General features: G+C 42.3%; 1 protein-coding gene across 1 annotated transcript in view; it reads left to right on the top strand.

Annotated features, from left to right (window-relative positions):
• The window catches only part of LOC136323199 (sodium/glucose cotransporter 1-like), a 78731-nt gene that overhangs the window by 38107 nt on the left and 15221 nt on the right, over positions 1-25403 (top strand). The window contains exons 10-13 of the mRNA XM_066255020.1: positions 8959-9179; positions 11026-11161; positions 14161-14268; positions 16030-16180. Of these exons, the coding sequence (XP_066111117.1) occupies positions 8959-9179; positions 11026-11161; positions 14161-14268; positions 16030-16180 (616 nt within the window). The remainder of the gene's footprint in view (positions 1-8958; positions 9180-11025; positions 11162-14160; positions 14269-16029; positions 16181-25403) is intronic.

Raw genomic sequence — 25403 nt, 5'->3', positions numbered from 1 at the left:
ATTGTGGTTGATTTCTAGTTTAATGCCATTGTGATCAGAGAAAGTGCTCAATATGATTTCAATCTCCTTAAATTTGTTGAGACTGCTTTTGTGCCCTAAAATGTGGTCTATTCTAGAGAATGTACCATGAGCACTTGAAAAGAATGTATATTCTGCTGTTTTAGGGTGAAAGGATCTGAAGATATCTATTAAATCGAGTTGATCTAATATGTCCTTTAAGTCTGCTGTTTCTTTGTTAATTTTCTTTCTTGAGGATCTATCTAATGATGTTAATGGGGTATTGAAATCCCCTACTATGATAGTATTGCTGTTGATCTCACCCTTTAAGTCCATCAAAGTCTGCTTTATATATTTAGGTGCTCCTGTATTAGGTACGTAGATATTTATAATAGATATATCTTCCTGTTGGATTACTCCCTTTATCATTATGTAGTGACCTTCTTTATCTCTAAGTATGGTCTTTGTTTTAAAGTCTATTTTGTCTGATATAAGTATTGCTACCCCAGCTTTTTTTTCATTTCCATTTGCGTGCAATATTTTTTTTCCATCCTTTTATCTTTAGTCTGTGTGCATCTTTTGATTTAAGGTGTGTCTCTTGTAGACAGCATATGTATGGGTCCTGTTTTCTTATCCACGCAGCTACCCTATGTCTCTTGATTGGATCATTTAATCCATTTACATTTAAGGTTATTACTGATATGTAATTGTTTATTGCCATTTTTTTCTTTAAAACTGTATTCCTCTTTTGCTATATTCTTTTCCCACTTTTATCTGTTTACAGCAGGTCCCTTAGCATTTCTTGCAGCCTTGGTTTGGTTGCATTAAATTCCTTGAGGGTTTTATTTTGTCTGTAAAGCTTTTTATTTCTCCTTCAATTTTAAATGATAGCCTTGCTGGATAAAGTAGTCTTGGTTGTAGGTTCTTGTTCTGCATTACTTTGAATATTTCTTGCCATTCCCTTCTGGCCTCAAGTGTTTCTGTTGAGAAATCAAAAGTCATCCTTATGGGGGCTCCTTTGTAGGTGATAGTCTTTTTTTCTCTAGCAGCTTTTAATATTTTCTCTTTATCATTTAGCTTTGGTATTTTAATTATGATGTGTCTTGGTGTTGGTTTCTTTGGGTTTATCCTTAATGGAGTTCTCTGTGCTTCCTGAACATGTGAAATGTTTTCCTGCCTTAATTGGGGGAAGTTTCCCGCTATGATATGTTTGAACAAAGTCTCTATCGCTTGTTCTTTTTCTTCTTCTTCAGGAACCCCTATGATGCAGATGTGATTTCTCTTCATGTTGTCACAGAGCTCTCTTAGAGTTTCCTCAGACTTTTTGAGTCTCTTTTGTCTTTTCTGCTCTGCTTCCGTGCCTTTATTTATCATGTCCTCTAACTCGCTGATTCGATTCTCTGCTTCATCCACCCTGCTTTTAATTCCTTCCATTGTATTCTTTATTTCAGATATTGTATTTGTCATTTCTGACTGATTCTTTTTTATTATTTCAATGTCCTTTTTTATATTTGTTATCTCTTTATTTAGGTTTTCATAATGGCCATCTATGGTTGTTCTAATATCTTTGAGCATCCTAACAATCATTATTTTAAACTCTGCATCTGGTAATTTGGTTATATCTGATTTACTTAGGTCCTTTTCTGGGGATTTTCTCTTGGTTTATTTGTGTTATATTTCTCTGCCTTCGCATTTTCTCTTCACGGGAGTGACTGTGATCACACGCTCGGGTGCACAAGCATTGGTGGCCTTGGCCTTTGCCCCGCCCCCATGTGTGATGTTATACTCGGTCCTGAGGGCACTGACCAGCACCTCTGCTCAGCTGCGGGTCTCTGCCTGTTTCTGGGCTTTGCCCTGCCCTTGCAGGAGTAGCCCGCTCAAGGAACGGCCGCTAGCCTTGGCTCTACTGCCGGGCAGGACTGCGTGCCCAAGCTCAGCTCAGTAGCAGAACTCCGCCTCTTCTGGGCTTTTGGCTCCACCCCCACAGGAGGAGCCAGCTACCAAGTCAGATCGCAAGCCTGGGTTGCATGGGCGGGGCAGGGCTGTGCTCCTGTGCCCTTGCTCAGGGGCTGATCTTCACCCTTTCCGGGGTTCCTGCCCTTCTCCCACAGGCTAGATTACAGGCTGCGGGCAGCTGAGCTTGACCACTTTTACATGCCCCCTTCTCCCCAGCCAGGCAAGATTGAGCTCACACTTGAGCCCAGTGGTGGCCAGCTGGCTTCCGCCCCTGCCAGCAGAACCGCGCTTTTGTCTCCCACTGCTGCCGCCCCGCCCTCTGGCGAGCCCTCAGCCGAGTGGGTGGGGTTGTTGCAGCTCGGACCCTAAGACTCACTACTGTAGACCCAAAAGCTCCCTCCTTCTATGCGACTCTGCTCTGAGTACCGCAGGGGAGCTTGTTTGGCTGCTCTCCTGCTTCCCTTTCCACTTAATATTTTAAGACTTTTTTTTGCTTTTATTTTAATTCAAAGTTTCCAGACATTGGTAAGGCTGAGCATCTTTTCATATACCTAGTGGCCATATGTGGTTGCTCTTTTGTAAATTATCTGTTCATAGTCTTACCATATTGGTTTCTAGTAGTTTTTTTTGGCTGGTGATGTACAGGAGTTCTGTATATATGATGTAAATCTTTCAGTTGAACAAAATTTTAACTATTTAAAATTTTTTTCATTGAATTTATTGGAGTAACATCTGTTAATAAAATTATATAAGTTTCAGGTGTACAATTCTAAATTCATCATCTGTGTATAGTATTGTGTGTTTGCCACCCTCAGTCAAGTCTCCTTTCATCACCATTTATCCCCCTGTACGAAATTTTAACTTTATTTCAGTCATATAAATTTAAATTTTTGAGGTCAAATTCATCAATCTTCCTTTTTGTGTGTGTCTTATTTAAGAATGTATTCCCTAACTCAGGTTCATAAAGATATTGTCCTGTTTGCTTCCAATAAGTTTGTAGTTTCGTATTTCACGTTTTTTAATACAAGGAAGTATTAGTCATTTTATAGTTACTCAATGTCCTTTCCTTAACAAGTTGTGACTCCAAATGATTCTGAACCCATTTCAAAAACTCAAGTCTGGATTAAAGTAATATGGTTTAATGGGCCAAAATAAAAGTATTTTTTAGTTAAGTAGGTGAAATTATGGGATTTTAGTGCCTTTTAGAGAACATTTTTCTTCAATGTTAAGATTTTAAACCATTTAGGATATTGAGGGAGAAATGTCACAGACTCTGAAGAAAATATCAAATGTGAAGCTTTATAGATGTCTTGCTGGCATTGCAGTAAAACAAATATTAATTTCTGTTTTAGTCAAAATTCTTTCAATGACGTGTGATAGTACCTTAGTTCAAAACTAGTATATATATGGATTAGAAGATGGCAGCAGAGTAGGCGGACGCACAGACGCCCAGCTCTCACCACCAAACTGGAATACAAATCAATTTAGGAAAAATCAGCATGAAAAACCAATCCTGGACTACAAGAACAGCTCTCAAAAACCAAGGAGCAGGCCCTGGCCGGTTGGCTCAGTGGTAGAGCGTCGACCTGGCGTGCAGAAGTCCCGGGTTCGATTCCCGGCCAGGGCACACAGGAGAAGCACCCATCTGCTTCTCCACCCCTCCCCCTCTCCTTCGTCTCTGTCTCTTTCTTCCCCTCCCGCAGCAGAGGCTCCATTGGAGCAAAGATGACCCGGGCGCTGGGAATGGCTCCTTGGCCTCTGCCCCAGGCGCTAGAGTGGCTCTGGTCCCGGCAGAGCGAGGCCCCAGAGGGGCAGAGCATCGCCCCCTGGTGGGCAGAATATTGCCCCTGGTGGGCGTGCTGGGTGGATCCCGGTCGGGTACATGCGGGAGTCTGTCTGACTGTCTCTCCCCATTTCCAGCTTTGGAAAAATACAAAAAAAAAAACACCAAGGAGCAAAGAAGAAGCCACAACAAACCTGGTAGGGAGCACCTGAATCTCCCCTGCTTACAGGAACAGGGGGAGGGGGTGAGGCTGAGTGCCCAGAGGGGATCTCACTCCAGGGAAAAGAGCAGAAAATACTGCTCACAGCCACTTGCCTGGCGACCAGGGAGTGAGGTATGTTGAAAAGACCAGCTTATCTCCCAAGTGGAAAGGAGAGAGAGAGGGACAGACTATGAGGGGCTAAGGAATGCAGAAGACGACCTAAAAAAGCTGACTCATCTGTGCTGGAGGTGGCCATAGCTGGGGGAGGGACTGATCCTTCCACAAAACAGTACTGAATTGCTTCCGGATCAGAGATCTCCAGACATCTCTCCAGCTCCAATCAGCGCAACAAGACACAGCTGAAAACAAGAAGTGGGGAGGAGGGGCAGTAACTCAGTTCTCCATGGAGATCTGAGATACACCTCCCCCTACTGAAGCTGAGAAAACACCCTGCCCCCAGAGAGATTAGTTGGTGGAAGAGGCCTTCAGAGTCTCAGGTTACATCCATCCTATTCCTGGATACAGTTTCAAGGAAGCCCCCTGCTGAGATCAGTAAACAAGACTATCACCTGTTAAGAAAACAAACAAATCAAGACTTCAAAGCTGCCCAAATCTGAAAGTGGATTACAAATAATAGCTGATACCAACCCAAGAAGACCTAGAAATAACACAACTGAAAACTGGAAGCAGACAACACCAAGCCTAGACTCAACCAACTCTACAAATAAAACACCCAAACACAGACATAATGAGAAGACAAAAAAGTGCAATCCAAATGAAAACACAAGAGAAACCTTCAGGAGATGAACTGAGTGATATGGAAATAATCAAACTTCCAGATGCGGAGTTCGAAATAATGATTGTAAGGATGCTTAGGGATCTTAGAACAACAATGGATGGTCATTATGAACACCTAAATAAATAGCAAGTATAAAAAGGAATCAGTCGGAGATGACAAATACAATATCAGAAATAAAGACCACAATGGAAGGAATTAAAAACAGGATAGACAGAGCTGAGGATCAAATCAGTGAGTTGGAGGACAACTGGAATGAAGGCATGAAAGCAGAGAAGAAAAAAGAAAAGAGACTCAAAAAGTCTGAGGAAACTCTTAGAGAGCTCTGTGACAACATGAAAAGAAATCACATCCACATCATAGGGGTTCCTGAAGAAGAAGAAAAAGAACAAGGGATAGAGACTTTGTTCAATCATATCATAGGTGAAAACTTCCCTAAATTAATGCAGGAGAAACTCTCACAAGTTCAAGAAGCACAGAGGACTCCATTAAAGAGAAACCCAAAGAAACCTACACAAAGTCACATCATAATTAAAATACCAAAGTTAAGTGATAAAGAGAAAATATTAAAAGCTGCAAGAGAAAAAAAAGCTATCACTTACAAAGGAGCCCCCATAAGGATGACATCCAACTTCTCAACAGAAACACTTGAGGCCAGAAGGATATGGCAAGAAATATTCAAAGTAATGCAGAACAAGAACCTACAACCAAGACTATTTTTTCCAGCAAGGCTATTGTTTAAAATAGAAGGAGAAATAAAAAGCTTCCCAGACAAAAAACAACTCAAGGAATTCATTACAACCAAACCAATGCTGCAGGAAATGTTAAGGGGCCTGTTGTAAACAGATCAAAGTGGGAAAAGAATATAGCAAAAAAGGAATACAGCTTTAAAGAATAAAATGGCAATAAACAATTACATATCAATAATAACCATAAATGTAAATGGATTAAATGATCCAATCAAAAGACATAGGGTAGCTGCGTGGATAAGAAAACAGGACCTGTACATATGCTGTCTACAAGAGACACACCTTAGAACAAAAGATACACATAGATTGAAGGTAAATGGTGGACAAAAACATTTCATGCAAATGGAAATGAAAAAAAAGCTGGGGTAGCAATACTTATATCAGACAAATTGGACTTTAAAACAAAGGATATAGTAAGAGATAAAGAAGGCCACTACATAATGATAAAGGGAGTAATCCAACAGGAAGATATAACTATTATAAATATCTATGCACCTAATATAGGAGCACCTAAATATATAAAGCAGACTTTGATGGATTTAAAGGGTGAGATTAACAGCAATACTATAATAGTAGGGGATTTCAATACCCCACTAACATCACTAGATAGATCCTCAAGAAAGAAAATTAACAAAGAAACAGCAGACTTATTGGACATAGTAGATCAACTCGATTTAATAGATATCTTCAGAACCTTTCACCCTAAAGCAGCAGAATATACATTTTTTTCAAGTGCTCATGGTACATTCTCTAGGATAGACCACATGTTAGGGCACAAAAGTGCTTTCAACAAATTTAAGAAGATTGAAATCATATCAAGCACTTTCTCCAATCACAACAGCATGAAACTAGAAATGAACCACAACAGAAAAGCTCAAAAATTCTCAAACACATGGAAACTAAATAGCAGGTTGTTAAATAACAAATGGATTAAAAATGAGATCAAAGAAGAAATAAAAAAATTCCTAGAAACGAATGACAATGAGCATACAACAACTCAAAATTTATGGGACACAGCAAAAGCAGTACTGAGAGGGAAGTTCATAGCACTACAGGCACATTTTAAGAAGCTAGAAAAAGATCAAATAAACAACTTAACCCTGCATCTAAAAAAACTAGAAAAAGAACATTTAACCAAGGAGACTAAAGACTTGTACTTGGAAAATTACAAAGCATTGATAAAAGAAATCAAGGAAGATACAAACAAGTGGAAGCATATACCGTGCTCATGGTTAAGAAGAATAAACATCATTAAAATGTCTATATTACCCAAAGCAATCTATAAAATTCAATGCAATACCAATTAAAATCAATGACATACTTCAAAGATATAGATCACATATTCCAAAAATTTATATGGAACCAAAAAAGAACACGAATAGCCTCAGCAATCTTAAAAAAGAAGAATAAAATGGGAGGTATCACACTTCCTGATATCAAGTTATACTACAAGGCCATTGTATTCAAAACAGCCTGGTACTGGCATAAGAACAAGCATATAGATCAATGGAACAGAACAGAGAACCCAGAAATAAACCCACAGTTCTATGGACAACTGATATTTGACAAAGGAGGTAAGGAAATACAATGGAGTAAAGGCAGCCTCTTTAACAAATGGTTTTGGGAAAATTGGACAGCTACCTGCACAAAAATGAAACTAGATCACCAGCTTACACCACTCACAAAAATAAACTCAAAATGGATAAAAGCCTTAAATGTAGGCTTTGAAACCATAAGCATCTTAGAAGAAAACATAGGCAGTAAGCTCTCTGACATCTCTCGCAGCAATATATTTGCTGATTTATCTCCACGGGGAAGTGAAATAAAAGACAAGATAAATAAATGGGACTATATCAAACTAAAAAGCTTTTGCACAGCTAAAGACAATAAGAACAGAATAAAAAGACAAACTACACAATGGGAGAACATATTTGACAATACATCTGATAAGGGGTTAATAACCAAAATTTATAAAGAACTTGTAAGACTTAATACCAGGAAGACAAACAATCCAATCAAAAAATGGGCAAAAGAAATGAATAGACACTTCTCCAAAGAGGACACACAGATGGCCAATAGGCATATGAAAAAATACTCAACATCACTAATCATTAGAGAAATGCAAATTAAAACCACAATGAGATATCACTTCACACCAGCCAGAATGGCGCTCATCAACAAAACAACACAGAATAAGTGCTGGTGAGGATGTGGAGAAAAGGGAACCCTCCTGCACTCCTGGTGGGAATGCAGACTGGTGCAGCCACTGTGGAAAACAGTATGGAGATTCCTCAAAAAACTGAAAATCGAACTGCCTTTTGACCTAGCTATACCACTTTTAGGAATATACCCCAAGAACACCATAGCACTGTTTGAAAAGAAGAAATGCACCCCCACATTTGTGGCAGCATCGTTCACAATAGCGAAGATCTGGAAACAGCCCAAGTGTTCATCAGAGGACGAGTGGATTAAAAAGCTTTGGTACATATATACTATGGAATACTACTCAGCCATAAGAAATGATGACATTGGATCATTTACAATAACATGGATGGACCTTGATAACATTATACGGAGTGAAATAAGTAAATCAGAAAAAACTAAGAACTATATGAATCCATACATAAATGGGACATAAAAATGAGACTCAGAGACATGAACAAGAATGTGATGGCAATGGGGGTGGGGGGTGGGGGAAGGGGGGAGGGGGTGAGGAAGGAGGGAGGGGTTGGGGGAGGGGAGGGGCACAAAGAAAACCAGATAGAAGGTGACAGAAGACAATTTGACTTTGGGAGAGGGGCATACAGCACAATCAAATGTCAAAATAATGTGGAGATATTTTCTCTCAACATATGTACCCTGATTTATCAATGTCACTGCATTAAATTTAATAAATAAATAAACTAGTATATATAAGCAAATAGTAATTTCTTGACTCACACAACTAAAAATTCCAGGGACACATTACCTTCAGGCATGGCTAGGTCCAGGGCTCTGCATGACCCGGGTAGACGGGAGAGCTTCAAACTGCCTTGTTAGCTGAGAATTCCAAAGGCAGAAAGCAGGCCCTTTTGGTTCCTTGAACAGAAGAATGAATCCTGGGACAAATTCTGATTAGCAAAACTTGGGTCTCAAATCCAGACAGGAAACAGGCCTGGGTCACGCACCAGATTAGAATAGTAAGCTGTACAACAAGGCTCACATAAGCCACTCAGGATGACATGTGCCTGGAAAGAGGGGTTTTGCTGCCAGAAGCAGGAGCAGGGTTTCTGGGCACACAGCAACCAATGTCCACTCTTCTCTTTCTCCTTGAGAAAGATGGTGTCTTTTGTGTTGTCTTGACTATTTGTCAGTCTTTCACCTTTTACATATTAGCTGCAGTTAATCAAACTGGGTCTTACTTTGCAATCTTAGTCCTTTAAACGTGTGTTGTAATACAGTTTAAGGAACTGATAAATTTTATGTTACTTGTAAGCCTTTGCAGAAGTGGGAGGATACCAGGAGCTATGGCATAAGTATTTAAATGCCAAGCCAACCATAATCCATGAAGGAAACTGGACTGCCAAGCCAGAATGCTACCTCCCTCGCCTGGATTCTTTCCATATCTTCCGAGATCCCATCGCAGGAGACTTCCCCTGGCCCGGAGTCATCTTTGGCACTCCCATTCTTTCCTTTTACTACTGGTGTACCGACCAGGTAATTAGACACGGTCCAACTGAAGTGACTGCATTTGGAGCTGGTGGTCCTCGGTGGATTCCAGGCTCCACCACAGTGGGCCTGTCTGCACTCAATGGTCAAGTTTCCCTTCCAATCTTTATTTATTGCCTAAATTACTTTATATGAAATTCTCTTTAAAAGGAATTTCCCTCACAGTCCCATATATAACACATTCACTATTTTTATTTTTTTTCTTCTTCCTTATCATTATCTAAAGCACAGTATTTTGGATGTGAAAAAATAAGTTCTCAATTGAGTCAATAAATTAAATGTAATCAGTCATTATTTCAGTTAGGTTGTTTTGTTTTTTTAAGTGAGAGGAAGGGAAAATGAAAATCCTGCCTGTTAATCCTACCACCCCAGGATTAACCACTATTATCATGCTGGGTGATTCCTGTGGGTTTTTCCCTAGATGTAAAGTCGTGGTGTGTATGCAATTGTTGCACCCTGGGCCTTTTAGTTACCATCATGCTGTGAGCATTTTTTCACATTATTTAAATGGTCTCCAAGACCGTAATTTTAGTGCATGCATAATACTGAATTGTTTGGACGCACCGGACTGTGTCTTGGTGTTTTAAGTGCCCATCTACCTAGCAGCTGCACTCTCCTGTCGGCCTGAGCGCACACGGCCTCTCACAGCAAGGGCACTGTGAAGTGGGTCGTGAAATGTCTGCTGAAGGAGATCTTTGCATTTTATCTATTTTTAATTTTTCAATTGAATTTATTGGGGTGATACTAGTTATCATAATTATATCTGTTTCGGGTACCCAATTCTACAACACATCTCTGTACACTGTATTATGTGTTCACCCCCAAGTCAAGTCTTCACCATCACCATTTATGCCTCCAAACCCTCCTCCACCTCCCCCGCTCCCAGCAATTACCACACTGTTGTCCGTGTCCATGAGGGTTTTTTGTTTGTTTGTTTGTTTGTGGCAGAGACACAGAGAAAGAGAGGGACAGATAGGGACAGACGGACAGGAAGGGAGAGAGATGAGAAGCATCAATTCTTTGTTGCGGCTCCTTAGTTGTTCATTGATTGATTTCTCATATGTGCCTTGACCCGGGGGGCTACAGCAGACTGAGTGACCCCTTGCTCAAGCCAGTGACCTTAGGCTCAAGCTGGTGAGCCTGGCTCAAACCAGATAAGCCCGCGCTCAAGCTGGCAACCTCAGAGTTTCTAACCTGGGTCCTTCGTGTCCCAGTTCAATGCTCTATCCACTGCACCACCACCTGATCAGGCTATGAGAGTTTTTTTAATCCTTTTTTGCTCTATCCCTCTACCTCCTTTGCCAAGCTCCCTGCCCACCATAGCTGTCAGCCTGCTCTCTATGTATGAGTCTGTCTCTATAGAGATTTGCATTTTAGAAGTGTATATTTGTTCATTTAAATTTAAATGAATGAAGTTGGTCTCAGTTCTGAACACTCGTTTGTTGCCAGGGACCCACTTCTACTTTGGTTGATGTCACAGGGCTCTCTTCCTTCTACTTAGCAGAGATGGTTTGTGGCCTCTAGAAGGGAGTCTCATCCTTGCCAGGGGACAGATTGTAAGCACTGTGCTATTATGATTGGTGTGCAGTGCTAGCAATGAGGCCAAGGTCGTGCACACCATTCCTGTCCCTTCAGGGAGCTGTGCACTGAGCAAAACGTGCTTACTGGTCACATGCACCTCCTCTGGCCCAGGATGCCCTGGAGATCCCTGGCTGATTGGGGTGAGCAACTTAGCAGAAACCCGCCAGAGGGCACATCTGTGCCGGGGAGACCTGGGCTTTATTTGCTCTGATAAAGTAATCACCTCCCTCACCCTTCTGTGTTTCCTTGGCAGATTTTTGTCCAACGGTGCCTGGCAGGGAAGAGCTTATCTCATGTGAAGGGTGGCTGTGTCTTCTGTGGGTACCTGAAGCTGCTGCCCATGTTCTGTATTGTGATGCCTGGAATGATCAGCCGCATCCTGTACCCAGGTAAATTATTGATTCTGATGTGTTCAGCCCAATCAACCCCTACAGGGTGCTGGTATCAGGGTGCCCCAGATTGCTACCTGGGAGCTAAGGGGTTTGGATTAGGGGTGCAGCTGAGCAGAAGTCTGGCAGAGACCAAGGAGGTAGGTAGCAAGAGATAAATTCCGGACAGAGAAGTTCGGGCAGGGAAGGACCAACAGTGCTCCCTGCAGCTGGAGCCCAGTCGGTGCCGTGGCAGGAAGGCTGAGATTCTCCCCTTGCATTTCAGGCCACCTCTTGGCAGGCCTGTGTGTCAGGTGCTTGGGGATCTGACAGATACCGTCCCTACTCTCACAGCCCCAGAGCTGGGCTATGTAGCCTCATTGCACAGACGAGGCATTGCAGGAGGGGAGCTCCATGTAACCCCAAAGTAGGTCTGACTCAGGCTCACGTTCTTTCCATCAAATGCTATGAAAACACCCCTCTTTCCCTTCATGAGCTATCATAATTCTATGGATCCCTCTCATCCCCTAGTTTTACTAGCTGTCCTGTCCTTCCAGGTCCCAGGCTTGTTTATTCATTCAGCCTTTATGGAACGTGTACTCTGGTCCGTGTAGCCACTGGGACAAAGCCGGCAGCATCCATGAGAGTCTTCTGTTGCAGTATTATGACCATGCCAGAGGGAAACAATACTACCTTTTTTAAAAATTGTATTTATTGATTGATTTTAAAGAGAGAGAGAAAGGAAGAGAGAAAAAAAATGTCAATTTCTTATTCTACTCATTCATGCATCCATTGCTTGATTCTTGTATGTGCCCTGACCAGAGATCAAACCTGCAAACTTGATGTATCAGCATGATGCTCTAGTCAGCTGAGCTACACAGCCAGGGCCTGAAAACACTTCTTATTGCTCAGTCACATGTGCAGTAGCCATCTCTAACCCTAATTCATCTTTCAGTCTGGCCCTGAGACATGCCTGTTTATTTTTCATCCTAATTCTTTCCAGTTTTTTGTTGTGTGTGTGTGTGTGTGTGTGTGTGTGTGTGTGTGTGTGTGTATTTTTCTGAAGCTGGAAACGGGGAGACAGTCAGACAGACTCCCGCACGCGCCCGACCGGGATCCACCCGGCACGCCCACCAGTGGCAATACTCCGTCCACCAGGGGGCGATGCTCTGCCCCTCTGGGGCCTCGCTCTGCCGGGACCAGAGCCACTCTAGCACCTGGGGCAGAGGCCAAGGAGCCATCCCCAGCGCCCGGGCCATCTTTGCTCCAATGGAGCCTTGGCTGAGGGAGGAGAAGAGAGAGACAGAGAGGAAGGAGGGGAGGGTGGTGGAGAAGCAAATGGGCACTTCTCCTATGTGCCCTGGCCGGGAATCAAACCCGGGTCCCCCGCATGCCGGGCTGTCAGACAGTGTTCTTTTGGGTCTCACAGGCAGTACCTCTTCATTACTTAGAAAATAGATCCCTGTGTTCTCCAAGACCCAAGAGTCCCCTGGACTTCATGGCCCTGCCTTGCCACCCCCACTCCATACTACGGATCACCCTGCTCACTGAAGAACAAGATTGGACAGAATTGCATGTATTCTGGACTCTAAAAACTGCTAAGGGAGGGGCGGGGAGAGAAGGCCATCGCTCTTCACTCTAGCTGGAATGGGCCACAGGAAGCCAAAGTCCCTCCAGCCTTCTGACCAAGAGGTGAATAGAGTTAATGGAATGCACTGGGGAGAGCCCTTGGGGTGGAAAAGGGCCCAGAACCACTTGTCCCTAGTCCTCAGAAATGGCCACATTTGCAGACCCATTTACACATGCCAAATGTATAAGCCAGGAAGCCATTTATCATGAGAGTTTGGCACCTGCCCATGTTCCTGGAAGAATATGCTTTTCCAGTAACCTGAATGCTTCTGGCCCTAGATTCTGAGCCTCTCCCCTGGCCAGAGCTGGGAGCCAAACACTGCCAACATGGGAGTCTCTAAATCTGATTTTCTGTGTAAGTCTCTGTATTATTTGGGCTTTTGTTTGAAAATGGTGCACACTTTTGGCTCCTCTTTTTTCTGAGCTGGTGTCATCCTCAGATTGTCTGGTGGCAAGATTGTCACCAGGAACGCCAGACCTCTATCCCACCAGCTCAACAACCCTTATAGAAAAAGTGTTACCTTTCCTAGAGGTTCCTGCAGAAATCTCAGATGAGTCCCAGCGAACTCACTTGAGTGACGGGGATGAGTCACTGGGACCAAGGAGAAGGAGAGTGGGAAGAGGAAAACTGACACTGATGCAGCCACCCCCTTGAGTGTTTACATTCTTTCTGTAGATGTTTAGTAACCACTTCTTAAGCTGGGTGGCTATCCCCAATAAAGTAGCTTGCTTTACCCATAAACCTAGGCAATGTCCTGCCTCCTTCTGAGACAGGACAGTAAGAAGCTAGGAGAATCCCTTGGCTACTAGAATGGGGAAATAGTTGAACAAACTGGCCCAGCAATTTAACCTGTCTGGTAACACTTCTAGTATACGTTGATTTATTATGTTTTTTTCTTATATTGTAACTTTGTTTTTTATTTATGCTCTTGAAGGGTATATATCATTAGTATGTGGACGAATATTCCATTTGCTTTCCTAACAAGTAGCTGGGATCATTAAAAGACTCGATAGAAGCATCAATCCACTTGGCTCTCAGCACCTGATTCCTAGCTTTCACCCAAGCTCCTCCAGAGTTTATAGTCTGGGGAAGAAACAGTGCAAATCTCCGCACAGGCTGGCCTCTGTGAACACACAGCCGGAGTGTGCGAGGAACCAATGGGGAGGGGCAACAGCTCCTTCCCTCGGGGCACCGAACATTTCTTCTCTGCAGCTAACTCTCCCATCTCCAGCCTTCTTCCCACTCTGAAGGGTGGGAGAATTGGAGCAATCACCAGTAGATCAAGAATCTATCAAATTAGGAATCTGCAAGTCCTATGTGCATCTCTTTCCCCGAGCCCAGATTTGAGCGCTTCTAAGGTCAACATGTCGGTGTGACTGTATCTCTGCAGACAAAGTGGCATGTGTCGTACCCTCCGAGTGTGAGAAGCACTGTGGCACCAGAACAACCTGCAGCCCCATCGCCTACCCGCTGCTGATAATAGAGCTGCTGCCCAAAGGTAAGAAGACAGATCCTGCCGTGGAAGGCCACAGGGAAACGCCAGGATGCGTGCCCCCAGTGCAGCCTGCGCCCTCTGGCTGGGAGAGCTTCTCTGCCGGTCAGCCCACCCTTCAGAGTGGGAAGAAGGCTGGAGATGGGAGAGTTAGCTGCAGAGAAGAAATGTTCGGTGCCCCGAGGGAAGGAGCTGTTGCCCCTCCCCATTGGTTCCTCGCACACTCCGGCTGTGTGTTCACAGAGGCCAGCCTGTGCGGAGATTTGCACTGTTTCTTCCCCAGCCTGGCTCCACCTCTGCTCCTTCGTTCCCCAGTGGGCTCCACGCTGCCACTGTGCTAGCAGAGTGCTAAGCCATGGAATGCAGAGAAGAGAGAAACCTAATGCTTCTCTCAAAGAGCTCATATCTAATGGGATGGGCAAGGGGACAGACAGGTCACCAACAGGGAGGTGGCTTTCACTGTGAGATGGCAGCCTGTGCATTCATCTCACCTGCTTCCCGAAACCCCATGGATATTGCTCAGTGGACACTACAATTTTTAAAAATCCACAATTTAAAAAATTTAAGTATATAAATAAATCCATATTAGCTGTGGAGATCAATAGGCTGGAAAAGTTGAGACTTTCCCATAAAATACAATACAGATGGAATCTGACTGAGGGAGGTCCTAACTATCCCACAGCTCAGGAAGGAGGTTGTCCAGATTGTCAGCCGAGTCCGTCTTAGAGTACCCAGGGCTGGGAGCGAGAGTGGGCTGCAGGCAGTAAGGAAATATCCCAGGCCATTAGCATCTGACCCGAGGAGCCCAGTAAACACCATGGGACCTTGCTGTGATGGACCTTCAGTTCAGGTCCCAGTTACCCTCAGGGTCTCCCTACAGACCAAAGTCCCTGTCACATGGTGCCCTTTCAGGTAATAATAGTAGATTGTTATGTTTATAGCTAACATTTGTTGAGCACTTGCTCTGCTGGAAATTGTGTTAATTCATTTACTTAATTTGTATTAATCTTAACAACAGCCTGTGGTAAGTACTTTTATGCCCCATTTATAGATGTAAACACTGAGGCACAAGGAACAGCATTTTTTTTTTTTTTTTTTTTAGCGAGAGGAGGGGAGGCAAAGAGACAGACTCCCACATGTGCCCCAACCATGATACACCCGGCATGCCCACTAGGGGGCAATGCTCTGCCTGTCTGGGCTGTTATTGTATCTCAACTGGAGCCCTTTTTTAGCACCTGAAGCGGTGGAGCCATCCTCAGCACCTGGGACCAACTCGCTCTAATTGAGCCGTGGCTGCAAGAGGGGAGGAGAAGAGAGAGAGGGATGGAGGGAGGAGTAGAGAAGCAGATGGGTGCTTCTCCTGTGTGTTCTAATCAGAAATTTGAACAAAGGACATCCACATGCTGGGCTGACACTCTACCACTGAGCCAACCAGCCAGAGCCAGAAACAGCATTTCTTGTCTACAGTCTGACCCTTCTCTGAGCCTCTGGTTCCTCATCTATAAGGGGAAGAGGTGGCAGTGGTGTCCATCTCACAGGGTGGGAAGAAGGATCGTGAAGGCTAATGCCTAAAGAAGTGTTCTGTCACAAAGTAACACTCAGGAGATATTAGCTCCCCTTACTATATAAAGACAGTAGGAAATAAGTAAAACTATTTGCATAGTTTTAGGAGAAAATTTAGCATATAGAAAAGTTCTTTAGGAGGCCTAAGACATCTCCTGGTGTGGACAGACAGCTGAAGGTCAAGAAATGTCCCTTCTCTTCCAGGTGCACGAGGCTTGATGCTGTCTGCACTGTGGGCTGCTCTCATGTCCTCCCTGACTTCTATTTTCAACAGTGCCAGCACCCTGTTCACAATGGACATCTATACCCATATACGGCCAATGGCCACTGAAAAGGAGCTCATGGTAACAGGAAGGTGAAGGATTCCTCTAAACCATTAGTTACTGATATCAATGAAACGATGACCACAAATGTTATTACATGAAAAATTTAGGCTATGATACTGTGATTGGACCCATCCTGTTTATATACAGTGTGGTTGTTTTTTTGCTGCCACTTTGCAGTGAAGATGTATTGCTATTATCATCAGATAGAAAATTATTTTCATTGGGGAAAAAAAATAATCACAGTGCTAAATATGAGCATAGTTTGCTATACCCCAAAAACAGCCCTTGTGAGGAAATTTACATACAGCATCTTATTAGCTCAGTCTTCATGACAATCTTTAACATGGCGTGAGGGATGCAAACATATGTAAAACGTGAGCCCTGTCTTTATTCCAAAGGGTTTCATGTTGGCTGTCCTTGGACCCCATCTGGCCTATACAATTTTTTTTTTTTTTCTGCATATTTCTGAAGCTGGAAACAAGGAGAGACAGTCAGACAGACTCCCGCATGCACCCGACCGGGATCCACCCGGCACGCCCACCATGGGGCGACGCTCTGCCCACCAGGGGGCGATGCTCTGCCCATCCTGGGCATCGCCATGTTGCGACCAGAGCCACTCTAGCGCCTGAGGCAGAGGCCACAGAGCCATCCCCAGCGCCCGGGCCATCTTTGCTCCAATGGAGCCTTGGCTGCGGGAGGGGAAGAGAGAGACAGAGAGGAAGGCGCGGCGGAGGGGTGGAGAAGCAAATGGGCGCTTCTCCTGTGTGCCCTGGCCAGGAATCGAACCCGGGTCCTCCGCACGCTAGGCCGACGCTCTACCGCTGAGCCAACCGGCCAGGGCTGGCCTATACACATTTAATGTCGCCTACTCTGTGTCTATCAGCTCCTTTGTCTTGCATCAAGGAGCATGTTGCTCATCTATTTTATCTCTCTAAACCCTGCTTTTGAGGTTGCCTTTGCATTTTGATTAACAGTTCATAGTTTAGAAGTACTTTTCGGGAAATTTTGAGGAACAGGAAATCTTATATATAAAATGTTATAGCCTGACCAGGCAGTAGCACAGTGGATAGAGCATCGGTATGGGATGCAGAGGACTCAGGTTAAGCCTTAGGTTGCTGGCTTGAGCATGGGCTCATCTGGCTTGAGCGCAGGGTTGATGGCTTGAGCATGAGATCATAGATGTGAACCCATGGTCACTGGCTTGAAGCCCAAGGTCACTAGCTTGAGCAAGGGGTCACTCACTCTGCTGTAGCCCCCCCCCCAGTCAAGGCACATATGAGAAAACAATTGGTGATCAACCAAGGAGCTGCAACAAAGAATTCATGCTTCTCATCTCTCTCCCTTCCTGCCTGTCTGTCCCTCTCTGTCCCTCTCTCTGTCTCTGTCACAATAAATAAATAAAATGGTATAGAACATAGAAAAAAGAAAAACTTAAATTTCTTTTTTTTTATTTTTCCATTGATTTGAGGGAGGAAGGGCGGAGAGAGAAAAAGAGAGAGAAGCATCAACTCATTGTTCCATTTAGTTGTGCATTCATTGGTTGCTTCTCATATGTGCCCTGACCTTGTATCAAACCTGCAACCTCGGCGCACCTGGGTCCTCTGCATCCCATACCGATGCTCTATCCACTGTGCTACTGCCTGGTCAGGCTATAACATGTTATATATAAGTGGTACCTGTTCCTTAAAATTTCCCAGAAAAGTACTTCTAAACTATGAACTGCTAATCAAAATGCAATGCCCACCTGGCAAGGGCAAGACTTAAATTACTTTCATGAAACTCAAGCTATTGATGCCAAAGTCCAACAAACATAGCACAGAAAAAAATTTAAAGACTAATCTCACTTTTAAATACCAATGCAAAAGTTATAAGTAATATATTAAATACAAACTCAGCAATATATTAAAAGAATGTTAATATCATTACCGATTATGATTTTTTTCATAAATATAAGGATGGTTTAAAATTAGGAAATGTAGTAATATAACTCCACATTGTATTAATAGATCAAAAGAGAAAAATTGTGTCTCTGTTCTCAGATGATAAAAAGGTATTCGATAAAATGGGTGTCTTTCAATGTAATAAAACATACTATCTCACCTAAAGCCTACATTATACTTAATGAAGAAACTAGAAAGGAACAAAACAAGAATGTCCCTACTTACAGCTATATTTATACTAATATATATGTTTAAAAATATATCTACTAAAAATAGACCCACAAGTGAGGTTAGCAGGTAAAGACTCCAAAACAACCAGGGAAAGATGTACAAAACTAGATAAGAATTTCACCAGAGAATTAGAATTCATAAAAGGATTGAAAAGATGTTTAGAATAAAAAATCAATATCTGAAGTTAATTCAGTGGATGGGTTAACAACTGATTGGATCTAGCAGAAGACACAATTCGTGGATTGGAGATGGAACAACTGACAATATACCAACTGAATTACACAGAAAAAGAAAAGATACACATGGAACACAATTGGAATCACAGAAAGGGAGGAGCAAATTGGATAGAAGAAATTTTGAAAAGGTAATATCCAAGAATTTTCTAAAACTGGTTGACACTTCAGAGATTAAAGAAGTTCAGCAAATTGCAAGCAAGGTAAATCCAAAAAAACAAAAAACCATACTTAGACTACATTACATAGTGAAACTGCTGGAAATTGAAAATAAGGAGAAAACCTTTAAGTAGCCAGGGGAAAATAAATTACATTATCTTCAAAGGAGCAACAAAGTGACTGACAGCAGAATTTTCAACAGAAAACTTATAAAAGCCAGAAAATAACAAAATGACATCTTCAAATGCTAGTAAAAAAAACAAACAAACAAAAAATGCCAACCTAGACTTCATTACCAAAAATATTCTCCAAAAGTAAGGTAATATAAATATATTTCCATATAAATACAAGTTGAGAGAATTGACTACATTAGACTTTCATGGTAAGAAATACCAAAGTACCTGCTAGCTCAGTTGATTAGAACATTGTCCCAATACGCCAAGGATGCAGGTTCCACCCCCAGTCAGGGCACATACAAGAATCAACCAATGAATCCATAAATAAGTGAAACAACAAATCAATCTGTCTCTCAAATCAATACATTAAAAAATTTAATATAATAATAATAAAAGAAATGCCAAAGGAAGTAAGGAAGCCCCTTAGGCTGAAGGAAAAAAATCCAGATAGAAGACTTGAACTTTAGAGAAAAAAATGAAGGGCACAAGAAAGTGTAAATATGTGGAAAATATACAGTAGATGAATATTATCTGTTGAAACATCAATAAGAAAAAAATGCCTACAGGATTTATAACATGGAAGCAAAATATATAACAATAACAGCAGAGAAAATGAGAAGATGTTAAATGGAACTTATTAGCGGCTTCTAGAATTATTTGAGGTGTATTAGAAATAAAACTTGTACTTTGATATGTCCAGGATGTGTGTGGTCGCTTGACTAAGTAATAAAAGTTCAAGAATGTTTAACAAGTTAATAGAAGAAAAATATGGAATAACTAATAAAATACCTGGTTAACCCAAAAGAACTTTAAAAAGGGATAAAAAGAACATAAAAGATGGGTTAAATAGAAAACAACCAGCCCTGCCTGATTGGCTCAGTGGTAGAGTGTCGGCCTGGCATTTGGATATCCCAGGTTCGATTCTCAGTCAGGACACATAGGAGAAGTGACCATCTACTTCTCTACCCTTCCCCCTCTCCCTTCTCTCTCTCTCTCTCTCTCTCTCTCTCTCTCTCTCTCTCTCTTTTTCTCTCTTTCTTTCTCTCTCCCCTTCCTCTCCCACAGCCATGGCTCAGTTGGAGCAAGTTAGCCCCAGGCACTGAGGATGGCTCCATGGCCTCCATCTCAGGCACTAAAATAGCCAGGTTGCCCAGCAACAGAGCAACAGCCCCAGATGGGCCTATAGGGAGCTTGCTGGGTAGATCCCAGATGGGGTACATGCAGGAGTCTTTCTCTCTGCCTACCCGCTTCTCACTTAATTTTTCTTAAGAAAAATTTTAAAAATAAATAAAAGAAAACAAATAATAGAATGGCACATATAAAACCAAATATATCAATGAGCAATATAGCAATTTCATGAGATGTAAGTGGGCTAAATACCTGAGTTAAAAGGTTAAAATTATCAGACTTATTTTTTTAAACCAACTGGCTTAGTTAACACTCATCACCTCATATAATTACAAATTTTTTTAGAACTTTTAAGATCTCTTTTAGCAACTTTCAAATATACAATATAGTGTTAACGGTAGTCAATGTGCTGTATTTTATATTCCCAGAACTTATTTATCTCATAACTGAAAGTTTGTACTTTTTACCACCTTCATACATTTCCCCCACTCCTGCCTCCTGCCTCTGGCAACTACAAGTCTGCTTTCTGTTGCCATGAGTTCAGATTTTTAGGTTCCACTTTTAAGTGAAACTATATAGTATTTGTCTTTCTCTCTGTGGCTTATTTCACTTAACATAATGCCCTCAAGTTTCATCCATGTTGTCACAGTGGCAAGATTTCCTTCTTTCTATTATTGAATAATGTACCATTGTGTATAATACATTTTCTTGATCCTTTATCTGTCAGTGGACACGTAGATTATTTCCACGTCTTGACTATTGTGAATAATGTTGCAGTGAACATGGAGATGCAGATTTCACTGCAAGATAGAGGTTGCTTCCTTCAGATGTATACCCAGAAGTGGGATTGCTAGATCATACGGTAGATCTAGTTTCACTTTTGAAAGAATCTCCATACTGTTTTCCATAGTGGCTGACCAATTCACATTCCCTCCAACCATGTACAAGGAAGGGCTCCCTTTCTTCCACATCTTCACCGGCGCTTGTTATCTCTTGTCATTTTGATGAGAGCCATCTAACAGGTGTACAATCATATCTCACGTGTGGCTTTGATTTGCATTCCCTGATGATTAGTGATGTTGAGCACTTTTTCATGTATTGGCAGGTCATCTGAGTATCTTCTGTGAGAAAATGCCTATAGACAAATCAATTGAACAAGTCACAGAATACAGAAAAAGGCCCACAGGTATACAGTCACCTGATTTATGGCAAAGAATTACAGTACTATGTGGTGAGGAAAGTGGTGGTGAGGAAGGATTTTCAACAAATGGTGATTTGGCTATTCTTAGAAAAAATATTCACCCTTATCTCCCACTACCCACAAAAATCTACTTCAGATGGACCATATATCTGAATGCGAAAGGGAAAACCATAAAGCTTATATGAGAAAACATAGGACAACATCCTCTTGACTTTGGAATATGCAAAGACACTTTAAACATGATATAAACAAAGCTAAACCATGAAAGGGAAATGCTACATTAGGGTTAAGAATGTCTGTTAATGTAAATGCAGTCATACAGTTTATACTCTCTTGTGTCTAGCTTCACATAACACCATTTTTTGAGATTCATCCATGTTGTTGCACGTTCCTAGTGTTTGTTCCTTTTCCTTGTTGGGCTTAGGATTCCATTGTGTGGCTGTCCCACAGTTGGTTTAGCCATTCTGCTGTTAATGGGCATTGGGGTTGTTTCCAGTTTCGGCTTTCTGAAGAAAGCCCCTATGTACAAGAATTTTTGTGGACCTAAACATCATTTCTCTGGGATAAGTAAATGAGTAGCTGATAACAAACTTGTGGAGGCCTGGTTTTACACTTAGTTAGGGTACATCTGTTTCAGTTTTGCTCTAGTCTTATAGCAGGTTCTTAGATTTCACTGCAATCTGGGATATAATGTCTAGAGCAGGAGTCAGGAAATTTTTTGGCTGAGAAAGCCATGAATGCCACATATTTTAAAATGTAATTCCATGAGGCCCTGGCTGGTTGGCTCAGCGGTAGAGCGTCGGCCTGGCGTGCGGGGGACCCGGGTTCGATTCCCGGCCAGGGCACATAGGAGAAGCGCCCATTTGCTTCTCCACCTCCCCTCCTTCCTCTCTGTCTCTCTCTTCCCGTCCCGCAGCGAGGCTCCATTGGAGCAAGGATGGCCCGGGCGCTGGGGATGGCTCCTTGGCCTCTGTCCCAGGCGCTAGAGTGGCTCTGGTCACAGCAGAGCGATGCCCCGGAGGGGCAGAGCATTACCCCCTGGTGGGCAGAGCGTCACCCCTTGTGGGCGTGCCGGGTGGATCCCGGTTGGGCGCATGCGGGAGTCTGTCTGACTGTCTCTCCCCGTTTCCAGCTTCAGAAAAATACAAAAAAAAAAAATATGTAATTCCATGAGAGCCATACAACGACCCGTGTACGTTACGCATTATCCAATAAAAATTTGGTGTTGTCCCAGAGGACAGCTGTGACTGGCTCCAGCCACCCGCAACCATGAACATGAGCGGTAGGAAATGAATGGATTGTAATACATGAGAATGTTTTATATTTTTAACGTTATTTTTTTTTATTAAAATTTGTCTGCGAGCCAGATGCAGCCATCAAAAGAGCCACATCTGGCTCGTGAGGTTCCTGACCCCTGGTCTAGTACATGGTCCTTTAGGGTGCCAGTGAAAAGTCTGAAGTGGTTTGATAGCCACTCTAAGTTGATGAGATTCAAACTCCAATTTCTGCCTCCCTGTTGTAGGCACAAGGTGAAATCTGAATCTTTTTCTACCTTCCAACAGTTGCTTATTGTGGACTGTTTGGAGATTTCCCCCTACATGACAATTTGGAGGTTGGCGAAGGGGGGGTTATGCACAGATCTGGACCCTTTGCTCTTGGCTCCCAACTTTCTGGAATTTTCCCCAAACATTTTCAACCACTCTGCATCCCTAACCTCTGACTTTGTGACTCCTGAACCCAGGAAGAATGAGGCTTTCTGTTTAACTTCTAGCCACCCCACACCACGCAGACCAGAGAGGAGCTCAGGAAATGCTGGATAAATGGAGATAGTACCCAGGATGGTTCCGTTTAAGGATTAAATCTTTCCCCCTCCCGCCAGTCTGGCTGCTTTTAACTACTCTTCAGTGTTTTTGCTTTTATATTTTTATATTTGACCCAGAATTTATCATTGTTATCTGTGGGAGGATTAGTCCCAGGCCAGCTCATCCACCATTACTGGAACTGGAACTTCTTTGTTGCTTCTTTGACTATCAAGATATTATTCCTTTTGAACATCATTTGCTTTCTAACTCACTCTCTCAATATTATAACTTTTAAACTTTTTTTATGGCAGAGACAGAGAGAGGGACAGATAGGGACAGACAGACAGGAAGGGAGAGAGATGAGAAACATCAATTCTTTGTTGCAGCTCCTTAGTTGTTCGTTGATTGATTTCTCATATGTGCCTTGATCGGGGGGCTACAGCAGACCGAGTGACCCCTTGCTCAAGCCAGTGACTTTGGGCTCAAGCTGGTGAGCCTTGCTCAAACCAGATGAGCCCATGCTCAAGCTGGCGACCTCGGGGTCTCAAGCCTGGGTCCTCCACATCCCAGTCCAACACTCTATCCACTGCACCACTGCCTAGTCAGGCTATAACTTTTAAACTTTTGTTGACACAAAAAACTAGTAAGATTTATTCATCTTTGGGATGACATTTAATTTAGTGTCATTTTACATATAGATACATATTTTTAAATCTTTTACTTAGAAATTGTAATGAACATTGGAACCTTTACTCAGTTCCTTAACATTTTCAACAAAACTTAAATAATAAAATAAAAATTTGAACTTGTAGAATTCTTTAAAATCATGTGCCATATTCATTTTTTTAACACTTTTTTTTTTACAGAGACAGAGAGAGGGATAGATAGGGACAGACAGACAGGAAGGGAGAGAGATGAGAAACATCAATCATCAGTTTTTCATTGCAACAGCTTAGTTCAGGGGTAGTCGACCTTTTTATACATACCGCCCACTTTTGTGTCTCTGTTCGTAGTAAAATTTTCTAGCCATCTACTGGTTCCACAGTAATGGTGATTTATAAAGTAGGGAAATAACTTTACTTTATAAAATTTATAAAGCAAATTTACAGCAAGTTAAAGCATATAATAATAATTACTTACCAAGTACTTTATGTCTGATTTTCGCTAAGTTTGGCAGAATAAATCTTTATAAAACAACTTACTATAGTTAAATCTATCCTTTTATTTATACTTTGGTTGCTCTGCTACCACCCACCATGAAAGCTGGAACGCCCACTAGTGGGCAGTAGAGACCAGGTTGACTACCACTGTCTTAGTTGTTCATTGATTGCTTTCTCATATGTGCCTTGACTGTGGGCCTTCAGCAGACCGAGTAAACCCTTGCTCAAGCCAGCGACCTTGGGTCCAAGCTGGTGAGCTTTGCTCAAACCAGATGAGCCCACGCTCAAGCTGGCAAAGTCAGGGTCTCGAACCTGGGTCCTCCACATCCCAGTCTGACGCTCTATCCACTGCACCACCTCCTGGTCAGTCATGTGCCATACTCATTTGTCTGAAATGTTTAAAAGTGTATTACCGCTCAAAAAATTAATATTTTTGGTGGTGACGTCACGGAAATGGCGCCGTGAGCAGCGCGTCCGACAGCTCTCCCCTAAATCACAACAAATTTATCAACTAGAAACAGAAAAATTTATCCTCGGAGCATTCCGGAGTTCCACACAAACTGATAGCGAAAGGACTGTTATCACTTGAATCTGAGAGACGAGGGTGTGGAGGAATCTACCACAGGGACGTTCTTTCAAACCGCAAGGAAGTGCGCCTGTGTGCTATCAATAAGACCACCCTCAGATGCCGATAAGAAAGAGGAAATCGAATATTATGGATACAAAAGAAAGAGAGGTAACACAAATAGATGTGGAAAAATCTATGGAGAAAAGACTTAACATATTGGAAGCCTTGGAGCTAAATGACAGAGAATTTAAAATAGAAATCTTAAAAATACTCAGAGATATACAAGAAAACACAGAAAGGCAATATAGGGAGATCAGAAAACAACTCAATGAACACAAAGAATATATTACCAAGGAAATTGAAACTATAAAAACAAATCAAACAGAAATGAAAAACTCAATTCACGAGCTGAAAAACAAGGTAACAAGCTTAGCTAACAGAACAGCCCAGATTGAAGATAGGATTAGTGAAATAGAAGACAAACAACTTGTGGCACAACAGAGAGAAGAAGAAAGAGACTCAAAAATAATAAAAAACGAGAAAGCCCTACAGGAATTGTCTGACTCCATCAGAAAGAATAACATAAGAATAATAGGTATATCAGAGGGAGAAGAGAAAGAAAATGGAATGGAGAATATACTCAAACAAATAATA

The sequence above is a fragment of the Saccopteryx bilineata genome, chromosome 2 (assembly GCF_036850765.1).
Source record: "Saccopteryx bilineata isolate mSacBil1 chromosome 2, mSacBil1_pri_phased_curated, whole genome shotgun sequence".
NCBI classification, from domain to species: domain Eukaryota; kingdom Metazoa; phylum Chordata; class Mammalia; order Chiroptera; family Emballonuridae; genus Saccopteryx; species Saccopteryx bilineata.
The sequence above is the reverse complement of the archived record's forward strand: the minus strand, read 5'-3'. Positions and strand labels throughout refer to the sequence as shown.